The sequence below is a fragment of the Dendropsophus ebraccatus genome, chromosome 6 (genome assembly GCF_027789765.1).
Source record: "Dendropsophus ebraccatus isolate aDenEbr1 chromosome 6, aDenEbr1.pat, whole genome shotgun sequence".
NCBI classification, from domain to species: domain Eukaryota; kingdom Metazoa; phylum Chordata; class Amphibia; order Anura; family Hylidae; genus Dendropsophus; species Dendropsophus ebraccatus.
The window spans coordinates 52,107,978-52,126,600 of NC_091459.1; the positions used below are offsets into that span (position 1 = coordinate 52,107,978).

Here is an 18,623-nt window from a genome sequence, read left to right on the forward strand (position 1 = left end):
ATTATCCTTCAATAAAATGATTAGCAGAGGGGCTACAAAAACATTAAATTTCAGGAAGGCTAATTTCCAAAAACTAAGAGAGGACCTTGGGAACATAGACTGGGACAATGCCTTCAGAAATAAAAGTACACAAGAGAAATGGGACATATTTAAGAGCATCCTGTGTAAATCGTGTGAACGACACATACCATATGGGAATAAACGTAGTAGAAATAAGAGAAATCCAATGTGGTTAACTACAGCTGTAAGGGGTGCAATAAATGATAAGAAACAAGCATTCAGACAACTAAAACAAGAAGGTAGTGGGGAAGCATTGAGCAACTATAGACAGAAGAATAGAATGTGTAAAACGCAAATAAAAGAAGCAAAAATAGCAACAGAAAGAAGGATAGCCAAAGAAAGTAAAACAAATCCCAAAATGTTCTTCACCTATATAAATAACAAAAGACTTAAAACCGAAAATGTTGGTCCCCTCAAAAATAATCTGGGTGTAATGGTGGAGGGGGAAGAGGAAAAGGCCAATCTACTAAATACATTCTTCTCTACTGTATTCACAGAGGAGAATCCCATAACAGACGATATGACTAGGGATAATGTTAATCCTCCCATAAATCTCACCTGCCTAACACAACAAGAAGTGGGGAAACGCCTTAAAAATATTAAAATCCATAAATCACCGGGCCCAGAAGGTATCCATCCTAGAGTTTTGCAAGAATTAAATACTGTGTTAGACAGACCGTTATTCCTATTATTTAAAGATTCTATTACGACAGGGATTCTTCCACAGGACTGGCGCATAGCTAATGTGGTACCAATATTCAAGAAGGGGTCAAGGAGTGATCCTGGAAACTACAGGCCCGTAAGTCTAACATCTATAGTAGGTAAAGTATTTGAGGGGATTGTAAGAGATGCTATACTGGAGTATCTTAATGAAAATAATCTTATGACTCAGCACCAGCATGGATTTATGAGGGATCGGTCCTGTCAGACTAATCTGATCGGCTTCTATGAAGAGGTAAGTTATAGACTGGACCTGGGGGAGGCTGTGGATGTTGTGTATCTGGACTTTTCAAAGGCATTTGATACTGTGCCGCATGAAAGGTTGGTCTACAAAATGAGGATGCTGGGACTCGGGGAAAACGTATGCAAATGGGTAAGTAACTGGTTGTGTGATAGAAAACAGAGGGTGGTCATTGATGGAACATATTCAGATTGGGTTTTAGTTACTAGTGGGGTACCACAGGGGTCAGTGTTGGGTCCACTTCTTTTTAATATTTTTATTAATGATCTTGTAGAGGGGCTACAGAGCAGAATCTCCATTTTTGCAGATGATACTAAACTGGGTAAAGTAATCAGTACAGAGGAGGATAATATCATATTACAGAGGGATTTGGAGAAGCTAGAGGCTTGGGCGGAGAAATGGCAAATGAAGTTTAATGTGGATAAATGTAAGGTTATGCATTTGGGCCATAGAAATAATAAGTACAGTTATGTGCTAAATAATAAAACACTGGGTAAAACTACTTCCGAAAAGGACCTGGGGGTATTGGTGGACAGTAAACTCAACTTTAGTGATCAGTGCCAGGCAGCAGCTGCCAAGGCTAATAAAATAATGGGATGCATCAAAAGAGGTATAGATGCTAAAGATGAGAACATAGTTTTGCCTCTTTATAAATCACTGGTCAGACCACACTTGGAATACTGTGTACAGTTTTGGGCACCGGTATATAAGAAGGACATAGGTGAACTGGAGCGGGTGCAGAGGAGGGCAACAAAGGTCATTAAGGGAATGGGTGGGTTACAGTACCAGGACAGGTTATCACGCTTGGGGTTATTTACGCTAGAAAAAAGACGTCTTAGGGGCGATCTGATCACAATGTACAAATATATGAATGGACAGTACAGAGATTTTTGTAGTGGTCTTTTTACTCCTAGGTCTGTAACAATGACAAGGGGGCATCCTCTACGTCTAGAGGAAAGAAGATTTCATCATCAGCATCGACGCGGGTTCTTTACTGTACGAGCGGTAAGACTGTGGAACTCTCTGCCACATGATGTTGTCATGGCTGATTCAGTAAATAAGTTCAAGGGAGGCCTGGATGCTTTTCTTGAAAAATATAATATTACAAGTTATGGGCATTAGATTTCTGGTGATACGTTGATCCGGGGATTGTTCTGGTTGCCATTGCAGTCGGGGGAGGGGGGGGGGGGAGTTTCTCCCTGTGGTGGGGCGTTTGTCTTCTGCCCCATAGGGGTTTTTCGCCTTCCTGGATCAACACAGTAGGATTTTCCTAGGTTGAACCTGATGGACTCTTGTCTTCTTTCAACCTTATTTACTATGTTACTATGTTACTATGTTATGTTACAAGGACTTAAGAATTACAGGAGATTTTTTTAAATAGAAGTCATTTACAAATCTGTATAACTTTTTGGTATTAGTTGATTTTTTTCCCTCCTAGAGTACCCCTTAAACTATTCTTTTAAAGCCAAATTGCACAAGCTGCACAAATATTTTGGTTGCTTGAATTAGATGTGCCTAGTACATCACCATGTAACCCTAACCTCATATTGAAAAAAAAACAATTTACGTGCACTATATACGGTATGTTGATCCTCCTCTGATAGTCATGGCATAAAGATATATTGATAATTCATTACATTCTGGGTGATGTTATAGTAATTAGGTCACTTTGCTTTTGCAGGTTAAGAAAACGTGCACAGAATCAGATGTTCCAGAGCCTCAGAATTCCAGGTAACTGGCTTTAAAACATTTCACGATTAGCAGATGGAGTACAAAAGTGATTTGTTAGGAGGTGGTGCTGCTTTCATGAGAAAATCATATCCAAGGACCATGAAGCTGAAAGAAAACAGAGGCAGAAAAGACCTAGGCGTATGGCATATGGGCTAGAAGAACATGCTTTGAAATGTAACTCACACCAGGCATGCTAATGGTGTTAATGGCTTTTACAATTAATACGAGAGTGGAATGGAGAAGACGGGAGGAGATAAAAGCAGAAACACTTTGCAGGAACAATATTGCCAACTTGTCACCTGTTACACATCAGAAGGAATAGTTATTCTTTAAGTCCCAGCTGAAATAGGCACTCTATCCAAAATAATAGCTCCTTTTAATTCTTAGGTGATGGTGGAAACACCTAATCGATTACATGCAACCTCTATGAGAGTATGGGTTGAGTTTTGTAGACCTGTTGTGTACTATGTCATAAAAAAAGGCATTCCCCAAAAGTGAGACCCCTGCCATCACCCTTCGCCACCATGCCGTTAAGGGGAGGGGGTTGGGGTTGTCTGGTTATGCTGGTTTGTGATGATAACTACTATATATTAGATAATAAATGATCAATTTTTTTGGTCAACAATAAATGTGAATACTTCTTTATGGAAAAATAAGACGCCCCCTGAAAATAAGACATAGCGCATCTTTGGGAGCACAAATTAATATAAGAAACACAGGGAAACACGGTAGAAGTCAAATTCTAATTATTTTATTTATATAGAAACCTAAGGTCTTGGGTAGGACTAATTAAGAGGAAGAGACCTACGTCTACAGTAAACTATCCACAAAATATACTAAACAGAAAAAAAAACTGTATTACAACATTAGGTGAAATAAAACATAGCTTTTAATTATTGGGTCAGTTTTACACTTACAGGATCCGCAGGGGATTTAACACAGTTGGTCACCAGCTGCCATTGGCCACCGTACTGCAATAGCTATGCGGACCATCAATGGGGACCCTAGGGGGATTTCTCCCCTCTGTCAACATCTAAAGCCCTGACAGGATGAGAGCCCAATGTCCGGGAATGTGTGACAGCTGGGACGCCAGTGGCAGTTATGCAATATGACATACATGTACGGCATTCTGTGTTAAGGAATTCAAATAAAGTCCTGAACTCTTTCAGTTTTTATTCCCACAAATAAGCTTAAAACTAAGCTTAGGCTTCCTGTTATATCTGTGATGGTAAGGAGGAGGCTGCTGTAAAGTGATCTGTGTAGAATTACAGTAAAAGGTGACGCCAGTAGCTAGAAAAGACAATAGGTATTGTTCAGAGCTCACCCTCCCCCACCTTGTGGAATGACCTCTTCAACGCTCACAGAATATGGTCTTAAAAAGTTTTGACAACTGCCAAAAAACAAAGCTTCAAGCTCATATAATTCTGGATATTATATTTCATTAAATAGCCAATGCTGATGAAAAGCGAAGTTGTAAAAGCTATTTTATTAGTAGTAGTAATGCTAGTCCCTGAAAAAGCTGCTTCCTGGAAACAATACATTACATTCACCTATAACAACTCGAGATAAGATACACTTTGGTTCTAGAGTCTCTTTATAGTTCTATAATATTATAAGTCACTACCTCTGTGGATATAATGACAAAGTAGAGAAATGAACATAGTAACATAGTTAATAAGGTTGAAAGAAGACAAGAGTCCATCAGGTTCAACTCAGAGAGACCCTGCTGTGTTGATCCAGAGGAAGGCTAATACCCTTCCATTTAATAAAGCTCTTTACTAATAATGTAGTTTGTGGTAAGAGAATAGCCTGTGTCAGCAGGGGTGTGGGGTATCATCACTTCCCAGAATAAGTAATACCTATAGGATAACACTAACAGTAAAAACAATGTATAACACTGTGTGTGACCTCACATATATACAGTACGTAATGTCTGACTTATGAAGGCTGAGTATTGGTGAACATCAAGAGATGTAAAATTCCACCATAAAAATGAGCTGGCAGAGTGGGACTGTTGTTATTAGTGTTGAGCGAGCATGCATGGTCAAGCATAATGCTCAATTGAGCTTGTGGTGCTTGGGGTAAAGGTGGCTGTACACCATTGGGAGTAATAAAGGAGGGGGCAAACTAGGGACCAGAAGTAAGAGAAGGAGTATACTGGGTACTGGGAACAAGACAGGAATCCATCCACTTGATCAGGAAAGTGATAGGGAGCCATGCTGGGGACAAAGAATGCAATAGAAAGCCATGCTGTAGACTAGGGATGCGATAGGAAGACAAGCTAGGGACCAGGAATAAGATGGGAAGCTATGCTGGGGCCAGGACTGAGATAGGAAGCCATGCCGGAGCAAGATATGAGATAGGAAGCCATGCATAGGGCCACAAAAGCAAGGGTTGCCATGCTTGACACCAGGAATGCAATGGAGGCCATGCTGTAGACTAGGAATGCGAGGGGAAGCCACATTAAGGACTAGGGGGTAAAGCGCTGTCCACACACATATCATTACTTGAAATAGTAATGACTGGGCCATAAGCTAGTATTTCTATTGGGACCCATGTTGCTGCGATTGATACATAAAGGATATAGCAGTGGGTTGAGTTATAGGTCTGAGTATTTGGCTATTCAATTTATTCTTTGGAACTTATTGATTTTCCCATGCACTTTATTTCCTATGTTTGGGTTAGTGCAATACAGTATAGTATGTCAATGTGTGATAGGTTATTGAGATAATATGTGTTACATTTCCCATGGATGGTTAATGTCTGCGGAAGTGTTTTCCTCTTGACAATTTATATCATCTCTACCTCTTGTAATGATGATTTTATATATTTTTTATGATACTAAAGTGTAATTGACTCGGTAAAATATGCCCATGTTTTCTTTGGTGTACATGTTTGTCGTGGGTTTTTTCCCTTTGTGACAGTACGTTAGATTACTTACTTATGCACTAGCATTTAAATTGTTTTCCATATATTGTTTCTGTCAGAAAGGGAACTTTTGGGTATAACATTAAGGACTAGGAGTGAGATGGGGAGCCATGCTAACAGAAAAGAATGAGGGGGGAGAGGCTTATCTCAGCTGATGGACTGGCCACTCAGCCAATCAGTGATTGGTGCGTTGTCCCGCCCAAGTCACTGACTGGCTGAGCAGTCAGTCCATCAGCTGGGTCCTGACGTGTCAGCACTGGAGATCCCTGAGCCTGGCGGGGGTCCTGAGGCCAGTCCCGCCACTCACCGCGGGCACAGGGAGCATTGAGTTCATACTCCTGATCAGATTCCCCCCTGCCCCTGCCGGCTCCCAGATTTTAAAAATGGCTGAACTTCAACCAAAATTCTATTTGCCTGCTATTTCCATGGACCAAAACCTAATACAGCCATACATATCTAGATTATCTAACCTGTCACATTAATAATGCAGTCCAGACACTTAAAAATATCAGGTAATCAGTTACCGGTATAGACGTTCATTTATTGGGTTTTCTCTTCTGCATCTGTGGAGGAGTTGGGGGGTTTTGGTTGGGGAAGTTAAGGTTAATGTGAGGGAGGATTACTTACGTGGCACGGAAAAATGTTCACTGAATTTCCTCTTGTTTGTTTATATGATCAATATCCTCATTGCTTGTTTTCTATTTCGGACATGTGATGTATATATGTCCAATTGCTGTTATGTAATATTATATAAGAGAAAAACCAATAAAAAGGTTATAAGAAAAGAAAAAAGAAAAAGGAGTCCAATCAGCAGGTAGCATGTTATAGAGCAGGAGGGGCTTAGCAAATTGCTAGATAGTTTTGTGGGAAAATTAAAAAATAAATTTAAAAAATGTATAATTTATTCAAATAATCCTCTCCTAGATCTAGGCTAAGCGGTCAACTGGGTGATCATACACAGTGATTGGTAACTAACTGAGGAAGTGCGCATATATGGAGATAGCTGTCAATCACCGAGACCCCCATATACCTTATACTAAATGTATCCATTAGCATGAGGTGTACAGGAACCTGCCAAGTCTATAAGACATAAAGGTCAGAAAAATGTTCATGTGTATGGGGGGACAGGAGAGATAACTTTCGGCTGAGAGTTATTGTAGAATATGTAGACTGACTCCATGCTACTGCTAGGAGATTACCTGTTTTGTCCCCTATTGAATAAACATGTATCTTTAGAGCACTATTACATAAAGCTATAATCTGTCCAACTAGGCATTATCGTTCAGCATAATAAAGACAACGATCAGCCAATGAAAATGATCAGCAGCTAATCACGTCTTTTGGTCCTTACTTCATCGGCTGCCGACTACGCATCTCTACGCGTAATAGCGATGCACGGCCGTCGGCTGATGAATGTGTAAAGAAAATAATAAAGTATATACATTACCTCTCCATGATCCCCGGTGTCTTCCTGCCCCCCCCCACACACACACACTCTCCGCAGCCGCTGTTGCAACTGCAGAGCCAGTCTTTGAGGTGACAGGCCACTCAGCCAATAACTGGCCAGGATTGAACCGCCACATACATTATATATACTGATCTATCAGAAAGCACTCGTTTACTCACGTAATACGGTCATTAGCCACATATGTTTATGGCAAGGTCGCTAAGCTGGGTATATTTATGGGGAGAAGGTTAGGCTGATAGCTATTTTATGTGTATGGCTGGCTTAAGCATGGGGCTACATGGCAATTCCCAGTTTTGTGACCAGGAATTGCCTGGTCATCTGACTCCATCACTCATAGAAATGAATGGCGACTTACACGCGTCAACAACTTGTATGAGTTATGTGACAAGGCAGTGTCTGGTGGTGCCACCAGGAATCATCATATAACCCCATTCTAATTCCACCAAGCACCCGAAAATCCATGTTTGACTACAATTAACTGCATACATTTTTTTCCCTTACTTAGGTGTAAACCCCTCACCAGCACCAAGCTGTTTAAGATTTCAGCTACAATTTACACGTGTAAGCAAACATAAATTGTAATGAATGCAGTGCATGTGGATGGGGAAGCCACACCCCTTTTCTGCCCCCATTATGCAAGCGGTGAAGACTGTAAAAAGGTGCAAAGTTTTCGCTCAAAATAGGGGCTTGAGGAAGAATTTTGTGACTTTTTTGCAGTTTGTGGTGTGCAGAAATCTTCCCATAGGTGTCCGGGGAGCCACTTGATGGAATTCTCTCAAAAAAAGAATTGGTAGAACTAGTGATCTTTTTTTTTCTAGCAACGTAGTTTTGAAAGCTTAAATTGGCATGTCATTGGCAAGGGCATTATAAAAAAAAACTTTTAACATGTCCCTGTAGCTTACCCTATTCCACAGAGCGGTTATCTCCTGAAGCAAGCCGATCATTGGCTGATCATTGTCTTTCAACATGTTTAAAAATCAATGGCCGCCAGCCATGCATTGTTATGCATTTTAGCCTTGTGTGGCCGATGGCTGATGACGGGGTAAAGTAAAATAATAAAGATTATACTCAAAATCTGTGAAGTGACAGGCCGCTCAGCCAGTCACTGGTCATGGCACTGTCCCATTTCGGCCATTGATTGGCTGATCGGCCTGTCATATCCAAGATGCAGTGAGCTGGAAACGGCCGGAAAGGGCAGTAAGACACCAGAGGAACCTGAAGAGGTAAGTATAATGTTTAGTATTTTAGAAGATACACTTTTATCAGCAAGGCATCGCTAATGATTATCGAGCCATGTTATAGGTTCATTAAGCGAGTGCTGATCTAGCAGATCGACGCTTGCTTACACAGTGTATTGGACCGTCTAATATTGCCCCAAATATTCAAACTCCCATGGAGCATTAGATTTGGAAGAAGGCCTCAGATAGTAGCTTCATTTCCTGACTCACTGCTTTTTCCATCCATTGCAGTGAAATGGAGAAAGCAAGCCAGGTAGGGAAGTGCTTAGCCAATCTGTGGTATTAACAATGTACTAATCACTAGTCAGGCCTCACATTCTTGGTCAACAGTGTACAAGAAAGACAGCTCAAGAGTTTAAGAGGCAGGCAACCAGGGTGGGAAATGGAATGGGTGAACTACGGAACACAAAGATTATTAAATTGATGTAATTTACTTTAGGAAAAAACCCAGCTGGAATGATCTAATAGCTATGTATAAATATATCAGGAGGCTATACAGAGATCTTTCCAATGATCTATTTATACCTAAGACTGTAAGAATAACAAGGTGACATTCTCTACGTCTAGAGGAAAGAAGGAATTTACACCAACATGGAAGAGCAGTGAGGCTCTGAGACTCTGCCAGAGAAAGTTGTTATGGTGAACTGACTAGAAGAGTTCAAAAGGGCCAGGATACATTTCTGGAGTGTAATAATATTACAGGTTATAGCCATAAGATTCTGGACAATGGTTGTTGATCCAGGGATTTATTCTGATATTCCGGATCAACACTGCAGGGTTATAGGCTGAACTGAGCATTGGGAACTTGGAGCATTGGAGCGACAGCTGCAGGGGATCAGGGCAGGTGAGTATCACTTTTTTGCCAGTTGTACATTTTTTCTAGGGCTTGATATCCCCTTTAAAGGAAAACATTCACTTTTTTTAAAAGAAAATATGTGTGGCACTATATAAATAAATATCACCATCATCATTATTATGAATGGCGAAAAGTCAAAACACAAATATCAATGTCCATCTAACTCACACCTGTAGTTTTGTATCCATCCACAACTTTATTTTGATTTAAAAAAAGAATGCTTTTATCTGCTGTCCGGAGGGGTCAAAAAGGCATGTAGGCATGTCCAGAGCTCCATAGTACTCCCGTTTACAATGTCACCCTGATTGTCAAACACAAAAGCAGGAGGCACAGAGAGTTGTGTAAAGTGAGCTAGAGGCATTGCAGACAAGAACACTAAGGGGCAACAGACATGACTCGTTTACCCTTTTGAATGGCAGACAAGGGAAAGCATTTTATACTAAAATAAAGCTAAGGATGGACCATATAGAACTACTAGTGATATCAATGAGGTGAATGTAACACAACGTTGCATGAATTTTGGTATTTCGGCCCCAGTGACAGTTCCCCCCTATTTAGCTTGCCTGCTGTGCTCCAGTCTCAACATGGGGGACCTCTGGGGGAATGAGGATGGGATGCAGCGGTACTTAACTGAATGACAGGTCAATTTATAACCTGGATGTTGGATGTCAGAGGGAGACATAGAGAAAATAAAAATATACTTATTAGCTCCCAACCACCTATGTGCGTCACAGCCCAGCCACCTCTCTCAGAACTGATGGCAATGGTCGGGAACCTAAGCAACCACTGTCAACAGTACAGTGAGAGAAGGGGACAGAATTCAAAAGAAAGCACTTTTGCTAATGCAAAGCATCCTTATAACCTAACAATTGTTTAGGTGATGGGGATTTCCCTTTAATGAAGTTGTATTCAAGAGAATGTTATGTAATTTTTTTGCAGTAAGTATCATAGGTAGCTGTTTAAAAACTGCATTCTCTACATATAGAGAGTATCAAATTGGGAAGTTTCCCTATTTACTAAGGGGCCTGTGAGGGGCCTACTTTTCTCGCATAGTTCACCATAGGCTATTATTAACCCCTTCGGGACAAGGCTAATTTTCATTTTTGCGTTTTCGTTTTTTCCTCCTTGTGCTTAAAAGGCCATAGAACTTGCATTTTTACACCTACAGACCCACATGAGCCCTTAGTTTTTTGCGTCACTAATTGTACTTTGCAATGGCAGGCTGAACTTTTGCATAAAATATGCTGCGAAACAAAAAAAAAATTATATGCGCAGTGAAATTGAAAAAAAAAACAATTCTTTTTCTTTGGGGGGACTGTGTTTTTACGCCGTGTGTCCTATGGAAAAACTGACATGTTTTATATGTTCCTCAAGTCGTTACGATTAAAACGATAAGTAACATGTATAACTTTTCTTTTATCTGATGGCCTGTAAAAAATTCAAACCATTGTTAACAAATATATGTCCCTTAAAATCGCTCCCTTCCCAGGCTTATAACGCTTTTATCCTTTGGTCTATGGGTCTGAATGAGGTGTCATTTTTTGCGCCATGATGTGTTCTTTCTATCGGTACCTTGATTGCGCATATGCTTATTTTTGATCGCTTTTTATTACAATTTTTCTGGATTTGATGCGACCAAAAATGCGCACTTTTGCACTTTGGGATATTTTTGCGATTACGTCGTTTACCGTGCGAGATCATGAATGTGATTAATTAATAGTTTGGGCGATTACGCACGCGGCGATACCAAACATGTTTGTTTATTTATGTATTTACTTTTATTTATAACCTGGGAAAAGGGGGGTGATTCAGACTTTTATTAGGGGAGGGGGTTTTTTATTGTTAACAACACTTTATTTATTTTTTTTTACACATATACTAGAAGCCCCCCTGGGGGACTTCTAGTATATACACTTTGATCTCTCATTGATATCTTTGCTGTATAGTTATACAGCAAAGATCAATGAGATCGGCACTCGTTTGCTTTCGGCTGCTGCAGCCGAAAACAAACGAGTGCCGAGCCGGGGGCGGCGCCATCTTGGAGAGGTCCCCGGACGGCTTCAGTAACGGAGATCGCTCCTCCGGGACAACGTCCCGGAGGAGTGATCTCCCCCACTAGATACCAGGGAACGTCTGAATCCGGTAATCGGAGGCAGCTGTCATCTTTGACAGCTGCCTCCAATTATCTAATTAGCGGGCACGGCGATCGGACCGTGCTCGCTAATAGCCGCAATCCCAGGCTACATGAGGCACCCGGGCCGCGGCGGTTCAGAGCGCGTCCCTGCTCTGAACGCCAACACCCGCACGAGGACGTACAGTTACGTCCTCGTGCGGGAAAGGGTTAAAGAAGGGTTTGTCTGCCATTTTGATTGCTATTTCCCATGTGATATGGTTTATTAATGCCTGATACTTTTTTTCAATAAACTTGCATTTGAAAAAGAGTTTGAGTTTGGTTCAGATGAACCCAAACTTTTCTTTATCCCCTAAAATAATATAATTTAGATTATTTTAGGGGATTAAAGCGACTCTGTACCCACAATCTTTCCCCCCCAAACCACTTGTACCTTCGGATAGCTGCTTTTAATACAAGATCTGTCCTGGGTCTGTTCGGCAGGTGATGCAGTTATTGTCCTAAAAACAACTTTTAAACTTGCAGCTCTGTGCGCTAACTTTGCACCACCCCTCCGTCCCTCCTCCCTGCCCTCTTCACCATTTTTCCTATTCCTCTGCAGTGAAAACTACACAGGTGCCTTAATGATGCAGCCTATATGCCGTGCTGACACAGGTGATGAATAGTAGAAAATCTGCCTGGAGCATTCCTAATGATGAGGAGGGTGGGGAGGGGGGACAGAGAGGTTGTGCCAGCCTAATGCATACACAATCTAGGCCACGGCCGTTGGGCACAGGGCTGCAAGTTTAAAAGTTGTTTTTTAGGACTAGAACTGCATCACCTCATGAACGGACCCCAGGACAGATCTTGGATTAAAAGCAGTTATCTGAAGGTACAGGTGGTTTGGGGGGGGGGGGGTAGATTGTTGGCACAGAGTGACTTTAAGCAGTTGCATACAGTTTTTTTGTATACTACCCTTGCATAGAGGCATCCCTGCATAATCAGATTGCTTTCTACCCTGCCAGTCTGTTTTGTGTATAATTAATTATAACAGCATGTTTTTGTTCCAATGTTGCTGTTTTTCATTTCCAATGCCAACATTGGAATGAAAACATGCTGTCATAAGTAAATATACACAAAAGAAACTGGTGGGGTAGAAAGCAATAGACATGATCCCTGTATATTATGATTGCTTTCTACCCTGCCAGCTTGTTTTAGGTATAATTAATTATGACAGCAACTTTTCATTCCGATGTTGCTGTTTTTCATTTCCAACAGCAACAATGGATTAAAAACAGGCTGTAATAAGTAAATATATACAAAACAAGCTGACGGGGGATACCGGAGACCCATAGGAGGACACCGAGGGAGCCTCAGTTTTTTATGTGTGCGGTCACCATCTTTACAAACTGGTTAGGAACTAGGAAAAAATTTGGTGTGGAAACAACCCACACTTTTTCAAAGTTTGTAACAAATATCAGTTTGTGAAGTCCGTTTTGCTCATCTCTACTCCTAAGAAACATACTGTTGATTTAAATTGTGTTAACTTAAAACTACAACTATTAAAGCTACCAAGTTCTTGTTACTGCAAGTAAACCTACAGAATAGCATAAAAGAAACAGTTACATGACAAATTTATCTCTGATATATTCAAATCTATACCACAGCAATAGATTAACAGACACATTCACTTAAACAGCATAGGACCTGATTAGCTCAGGGACTGCATTAGAGGACAGAGTATATTAATATAATTCAATCTTTTTAGCCACTTTTTGTATATTCTGGCCATCACTTTCACTGTTTCACTGTTTCCATTCTCACTAGCAGTGGGGAAGATAAAGTTTGTGTGTGGGATTCCTGAGATTTGATTCTGCTCCTTTCTGTAGCCAAAGTGAAAGGTGAAGGTATCCAAAGTACTCCTGGTTTTGCTATTTGCTGTCTCATAGGAAATGTGCTAAAGGTAGCAACATGTCATCACTTAGCCCTACAGTTTAAGAATGACAGGATGTTTTTAATGAAAAAGCAAAATATCCTGATAAATCTAAATCTTGTCTTTAAAGTTGCAATCGCAAAAAGTATTTATATTAGTTGTTACAAGACATTGATATTTTAATAGTGGTATATCTAAATTTATATTTATGACTTTTTTTTTTAACAGCGCTGTCACCTGAGGATTTAGTGTCCCCCCCACCCCACTTTTTCACCCAAACCTATTGAGGTGTAATCAGATTTATAACTTTTATATTTTTCTGTCATTGTAGCCTTATGAGAGTTTTTTTTCCCCATGAAGGGTTTAAGTTTTCAGTGCCCCCATTTTATTAGATATTTAAATAACAAAAAAAAACAAACAAAAAAAACACAATAATGCACAATAATAACTAAATATCTGCTTTAACTTCTTCTTCCAATCCATATTTTTTATAAAAATATTCTAGGGTACATATAAATGATATATTCATTTTAATTCTAGGGGCAGAGGGGGGGGGGGGATAAATCCACTTTATTTGTTTGTTTGTTTTTACAGCATTTACCGCATTCATCTTACAGGGATTATCTAGTATTAGAAAAACATAGTTGTTATCTTTCACAGTTCTGCTCCATTCACTTCAATAAAACCAAGCTGCAAAACCATACTTAAACTGAAGACAAGAGTGATGGTGGATATTCCCTGTAACGTTATCATATGTGTTGTTACTGTTAATGGTTGCCATATTTAAATTTTTTTGAATTAGAATTGAGCAAACTTTCAAACATGATGTATCCATGTTTTCCAGGACTACCTAAGGCTGCATCCAACTTCAGCAGCCACCAGTAATGAAATGCCAAACAGGGTCTGGGCTAACCAGAGTGGGCTCAAAGTTCTCTCAACTCTAGTTACAACTTGTAGTTATAGGAGTTCAATTTATTTAGGAGTTCAATTTATTTAGTCTGAAAATGAAAAGTGTCGCTTTCCTAATTAACCATATACATATACAGCTGGCATCACACTGGTATCTCCGGGTGTACTGTATCGTACCGTTAATAAGGAAAGCAGCACTTTTGTTTTTTCAGACTAGTAAAATAAAAGTCTCCTAATGTAAATACACTCACCTATAATTGCCAACAAAACTTGCTAACATGTATTCCATTTAGTAGTCTTTATGCCACCACCAAATCTTTAACCCCTTAAGGACCGGGCCAATTTCGTTCTGTTTTGCGTTTTTGTTTTTTCCTTCTTGTGTTTAAAAGGCCATAGCAATTACAATTTTTCACCTAGAAACCCACATTAGCCCTTATTTTTTGCGCCACTAATTGTACTTTGCAATGACAGGCTGAATTTTTTCATAAAGTACACTGCAAAAGCAGGAAAAAAATAAATGTGTGGTGAAATTGAGGAAAAAAAAAACATTTTGTTTATTTGGGGGGTATTATATGTCCGCCAAGTTGTTAGGATTACAACGATATATAACATGTATAATTTTTATTTTATCTGATGGCTTGTAAAAAATTCAAACCATTGTTAACAAAAATATGTTCCTTAAGATCGCTCCATTCCCAGGCTTATAGTGCTTTTATCCTTTGGTCTATGGGGCTGTGTGAGGTGTCACTTTTTGCGCCATGATGTGTTCTTTCTATAGGTACCTTGATTGCGCATATGCGACTTTTTGATCGCTTTTTATTACAAATAATTAGCGGGCACGGCGATCGGACCATGCCCACTAATAGCCGAGGCCCCAGGCTACGTGCGGCACCCGGGACCGCGGCGGTTCAGAGCGGGGTCACCGCGCGGCCCCGCACTGAACTTCCTTTAACGACCGCAGGACGTAAATAGGGATTAATTACATATTCTGTTATCAACTAGTCATCCTGGAATATAACCATGGTTTTTAAACTGCGCTCCCCAGATTTCCATTATGGATAAAAGTGTCTGAGCATGTCCATTTGACAAGTTTCCATCACGGTTTATTTTTGTAAAAGAAAAGGTAAATGGACTGTCACATCAGTGGGGGAACAGAGAGCCCTAAGCTGAACTTAGTCCTCTGTCCCTTACTGTTTAACATACTGCCCTAGAAGGCAAGCCCCAACTGGGTGACAGTCCCTACACTGCTAAGTGCTGAACTCGTCAGGGAAGAAGAGTCAACAGTCCATGTCACCACCAACTGGGAACAGATGAGAAACAAGAGATAGTCTAATAAACATGTCACTGATCAAAGTCATTTGCAAGAGCAACAACAAGTACAGTACTAAAAAAATACCAAATAAGAACCAGAAAGTTAGCCAGGGTCAAACACATATAGTAGCCCAGTACACTGTAAGGATCCAGGGACATAGTCAGCTTAACAGGCAAAAGGCCAGAAACAAAGGGTAAAAACTGGGTAAATATTAATGATGCAGAAAGAGCAAGCTTATCAAACTATTCAAAACCATTTGAATTTCCTGCCATCACGGACCACCTGTGATTGGCCCAATGCTCCAGCATTCCTAATAAACTGGGCAGCTTTGCATTCCCCTGGAGACAGATTATATTATGCATGACTGTCACTGGTGATAGTCAGGTATCTATGACAACGGGGTCCCGCCTTCCCTGCCATGTTGGGATAAAGCAGATGTTGCTGATAAGTCTTTAGAAAAATTGCAAAAAATCCAAAGCACTCCTATAATCAGCTCAAAGCTGTATTCACACTTAATAACTAAGTAGTTGGATGAAACAAAGTTACCAGTTCTACAGTTCATTTAGAACTCCATAGAGAGAGTGCCCCGTTCCCACTGAACAAAACTAGCGGAATTCCGCGGCGGACATGTTCATTCTTCAGCACGGACAGGGCAAGAGCGCGTGCCTCCCATAGACTCCCATTACGAGCGGAAAACAAACGGCATTCCGCGGCTGACAATTCCGCCGCGGGATTCCGCTAGTTTTGCTCAGTGGGAACGGGGCCTAAAGGTAACAGCATCCTAGGCAGTAGTAAGGCGCAAAAATACAATGGGGGAGATTTATCAAAGGGTGTAAAATTTAGACTGGTGCAAACTGCCCACAGCAACCAATTACAGCTCCTCTTTCCTTCCAGCAAAGCCTAAAGCTGAGCTGTGATTGGTTGTTGTGGGCAGTTTGCACTATTTGATAAATCTCTCTCAATGTGTTTTTATTCCATCATGGCACATAGGGATAAACTTCAACCACAAAAGTATTTTATCCAAGCTTATACATAGTAGGTTTTAACATGATATTTATACAGCAATAAGCCAATCACAATACACATGATGTCATAGATAATTAACAGCACTAAGCCTACTAAAATACCCTAACATAACTGTGTTCCAATACCTTTTAACACTAATGTATATGAAATAATATTAAAACTCACACAGGACTTCTTATGTGCATGTGCTCAGTAGTGCTGGATATTTATGTACCCCAACACACTAGTCCTCTCCATTATGTGCATGTGCTCAATAGTCCTGTATGTTCATGAGCACAGCACACTAGTGCCCTACATTATGTGCATGTGCTCAGTAGTCCTAGATATTCATGAGCAGTAGCACACTAGTTATCTCAGTTATGCCCATGTGTTCAGTCATCCTGGATATTCAAAAGCACCCACACACTAGTCCTCTCCATTATGTGTGTGCTCGATAGTTCTGGATATCCATGAGCACCAGCACACTCCGCCCACCGGCCACTGATTGAAAGTTGCCTATACTGTATATAGGCATTCAGCTATCAATCAGCAGCTGAAGGGAAGGGTTAGTGGCACTGCACAAAATCCATTCTCCTATATATAACCTAGGGACAGATTCCATTTAAAAATCATATTGCTGCTTTCTGTAAAACAACTGACTTTTTTAAAAGATGGAGAAAAAAAACTGGATCAGGATGCAGAACCATGATATGAACCTAGTCATATTCATCATGGGAACCACTGTGCCACCCGAATCCTGTTTTCCATGATCAGGAGTAGTAAACCTCTGGAGGTTTATAGTGCCATATTGTGAAGGCTAAAACCCAAAAATTCCTGTCTGGATTTTTGGTGATGTGTGTGTGTACAGTTCCCATGTACATGAATCATCTGATTCTTCTTACTTTCTCCCTTTGACTAGTAATTAGAGGATTCAGATGACAACCTGTGGAAGATATCGCTCAATGCTTAGCAGCATCTGGCTCTTTGGCAGATTTTCCTGGCACTTCTGTTAATGGTTTTGAATTTGCCCATGGGTCTTTCATGTGGTTGAATTGCAGATGGACTGTCTGTACTGCCTTGTTCTCCTAGGTGCTTTATGTTTTGCTCCTCACTCAATATAGGAAAAACATGCCATTTTAAAAAGGTAAAATAAAATCTTTCATTGCTTTAGAAGGTCCTATATGCATAGGCTCCCTTTCCAGAGTAGTCTAAAGCATTGCTTTGAAAGCAAACACATGTGGCCCTCTATTCAAATCCAGAGCTGTGAAGTGATAAAATTAGGCATTTAATGGAGTGTCTGTGAAATTTAGCATTTTCACCTAACCTTTACAAAGTAGCCTAATAATCATATAACAGACCTTTATTTTGCTCATTCCTGTGACTAAAATATGCTTTTGGCTATTATTTAGGAGATCCGCTATCTACATTCAGTTTAGCCTGGTATCGTATTATGCATGGAATTTAGTAACTCAGTAATAACAATACTAGAAAGAAATAAAATACTTATAAATAAGGCATTCACTCTTAGTAAATAGGTTGTTCCAAATCAAACCATCTATAGCGTAACTAATGTAAGGTTGAAGAGCATTATGCACTTTCATCAAGCATAACATGGTTTACTTGAACAAGCCTAAATACAAAATACGGAGGGAACATTGTAGAAATTAAATGGGTTACTAGCATTAGAAAAACATGTCCACTTTCTCCCAGAAACAGCAATGCACTTGTCTCCAGTTTGGGTGTAGGTTTTGCAACTCCATTCCATTGAAGTAAATGGAGCTTAATTGCAAACCACACCTGAACTGGAGACAACAGTTGTGTTGTCTCTGGAAAAAAGTGGCCATGTTTTTCTAACGCTGGATAACCCCTATAAGCACATCAGCCCCTGTCTTTTGTCTCAAACCCTTTTCATATACATTGTATGGTCTTGCAGTTCTTACTCCTAATGTTTGACTTGACAACTAAATGTATATCTATGTAATGTCTATTTATGTCTATATATGTAACCCCAGAATTGTAAAGTGCTGTTGAATATGTTAGCGCTACATAGATATATTGTTATTATTGTTATTATTTATTTTTTTATCACTATTATTATTTGGCTGAGAATAA

At 40.1% G+C, this 18,623-nt stretch overlaps 1 protein-coding gene across 8 annotated transcripts in view; it reads left to right on the forward strand.

Annotated features, from left to right (window-relative positions):
• Positions 1 to 18,623, forward strand: part of EYA4 (EYA transcriptional coactivator and phosphatase 4) — a 251,265-nt gene that overhangs the window by 129,422 nt on the left and 103,220 nt on the right. For all 8 annotated transcript variants that reach the window (XM_069973713.1, XM_069973715.1, XM_069973714.1 and 5 more), the window contains exon 3: positions 2,703 to 2,752. In XM_069973713.1, coding sequence (XP_069829814.1) covers positions 2,703 to 2,752 — 50 coding nt within the window. The remainder of the gene's footprint in view (positions 1 to 2,702; positions 2,753 to 18,623) is intronic.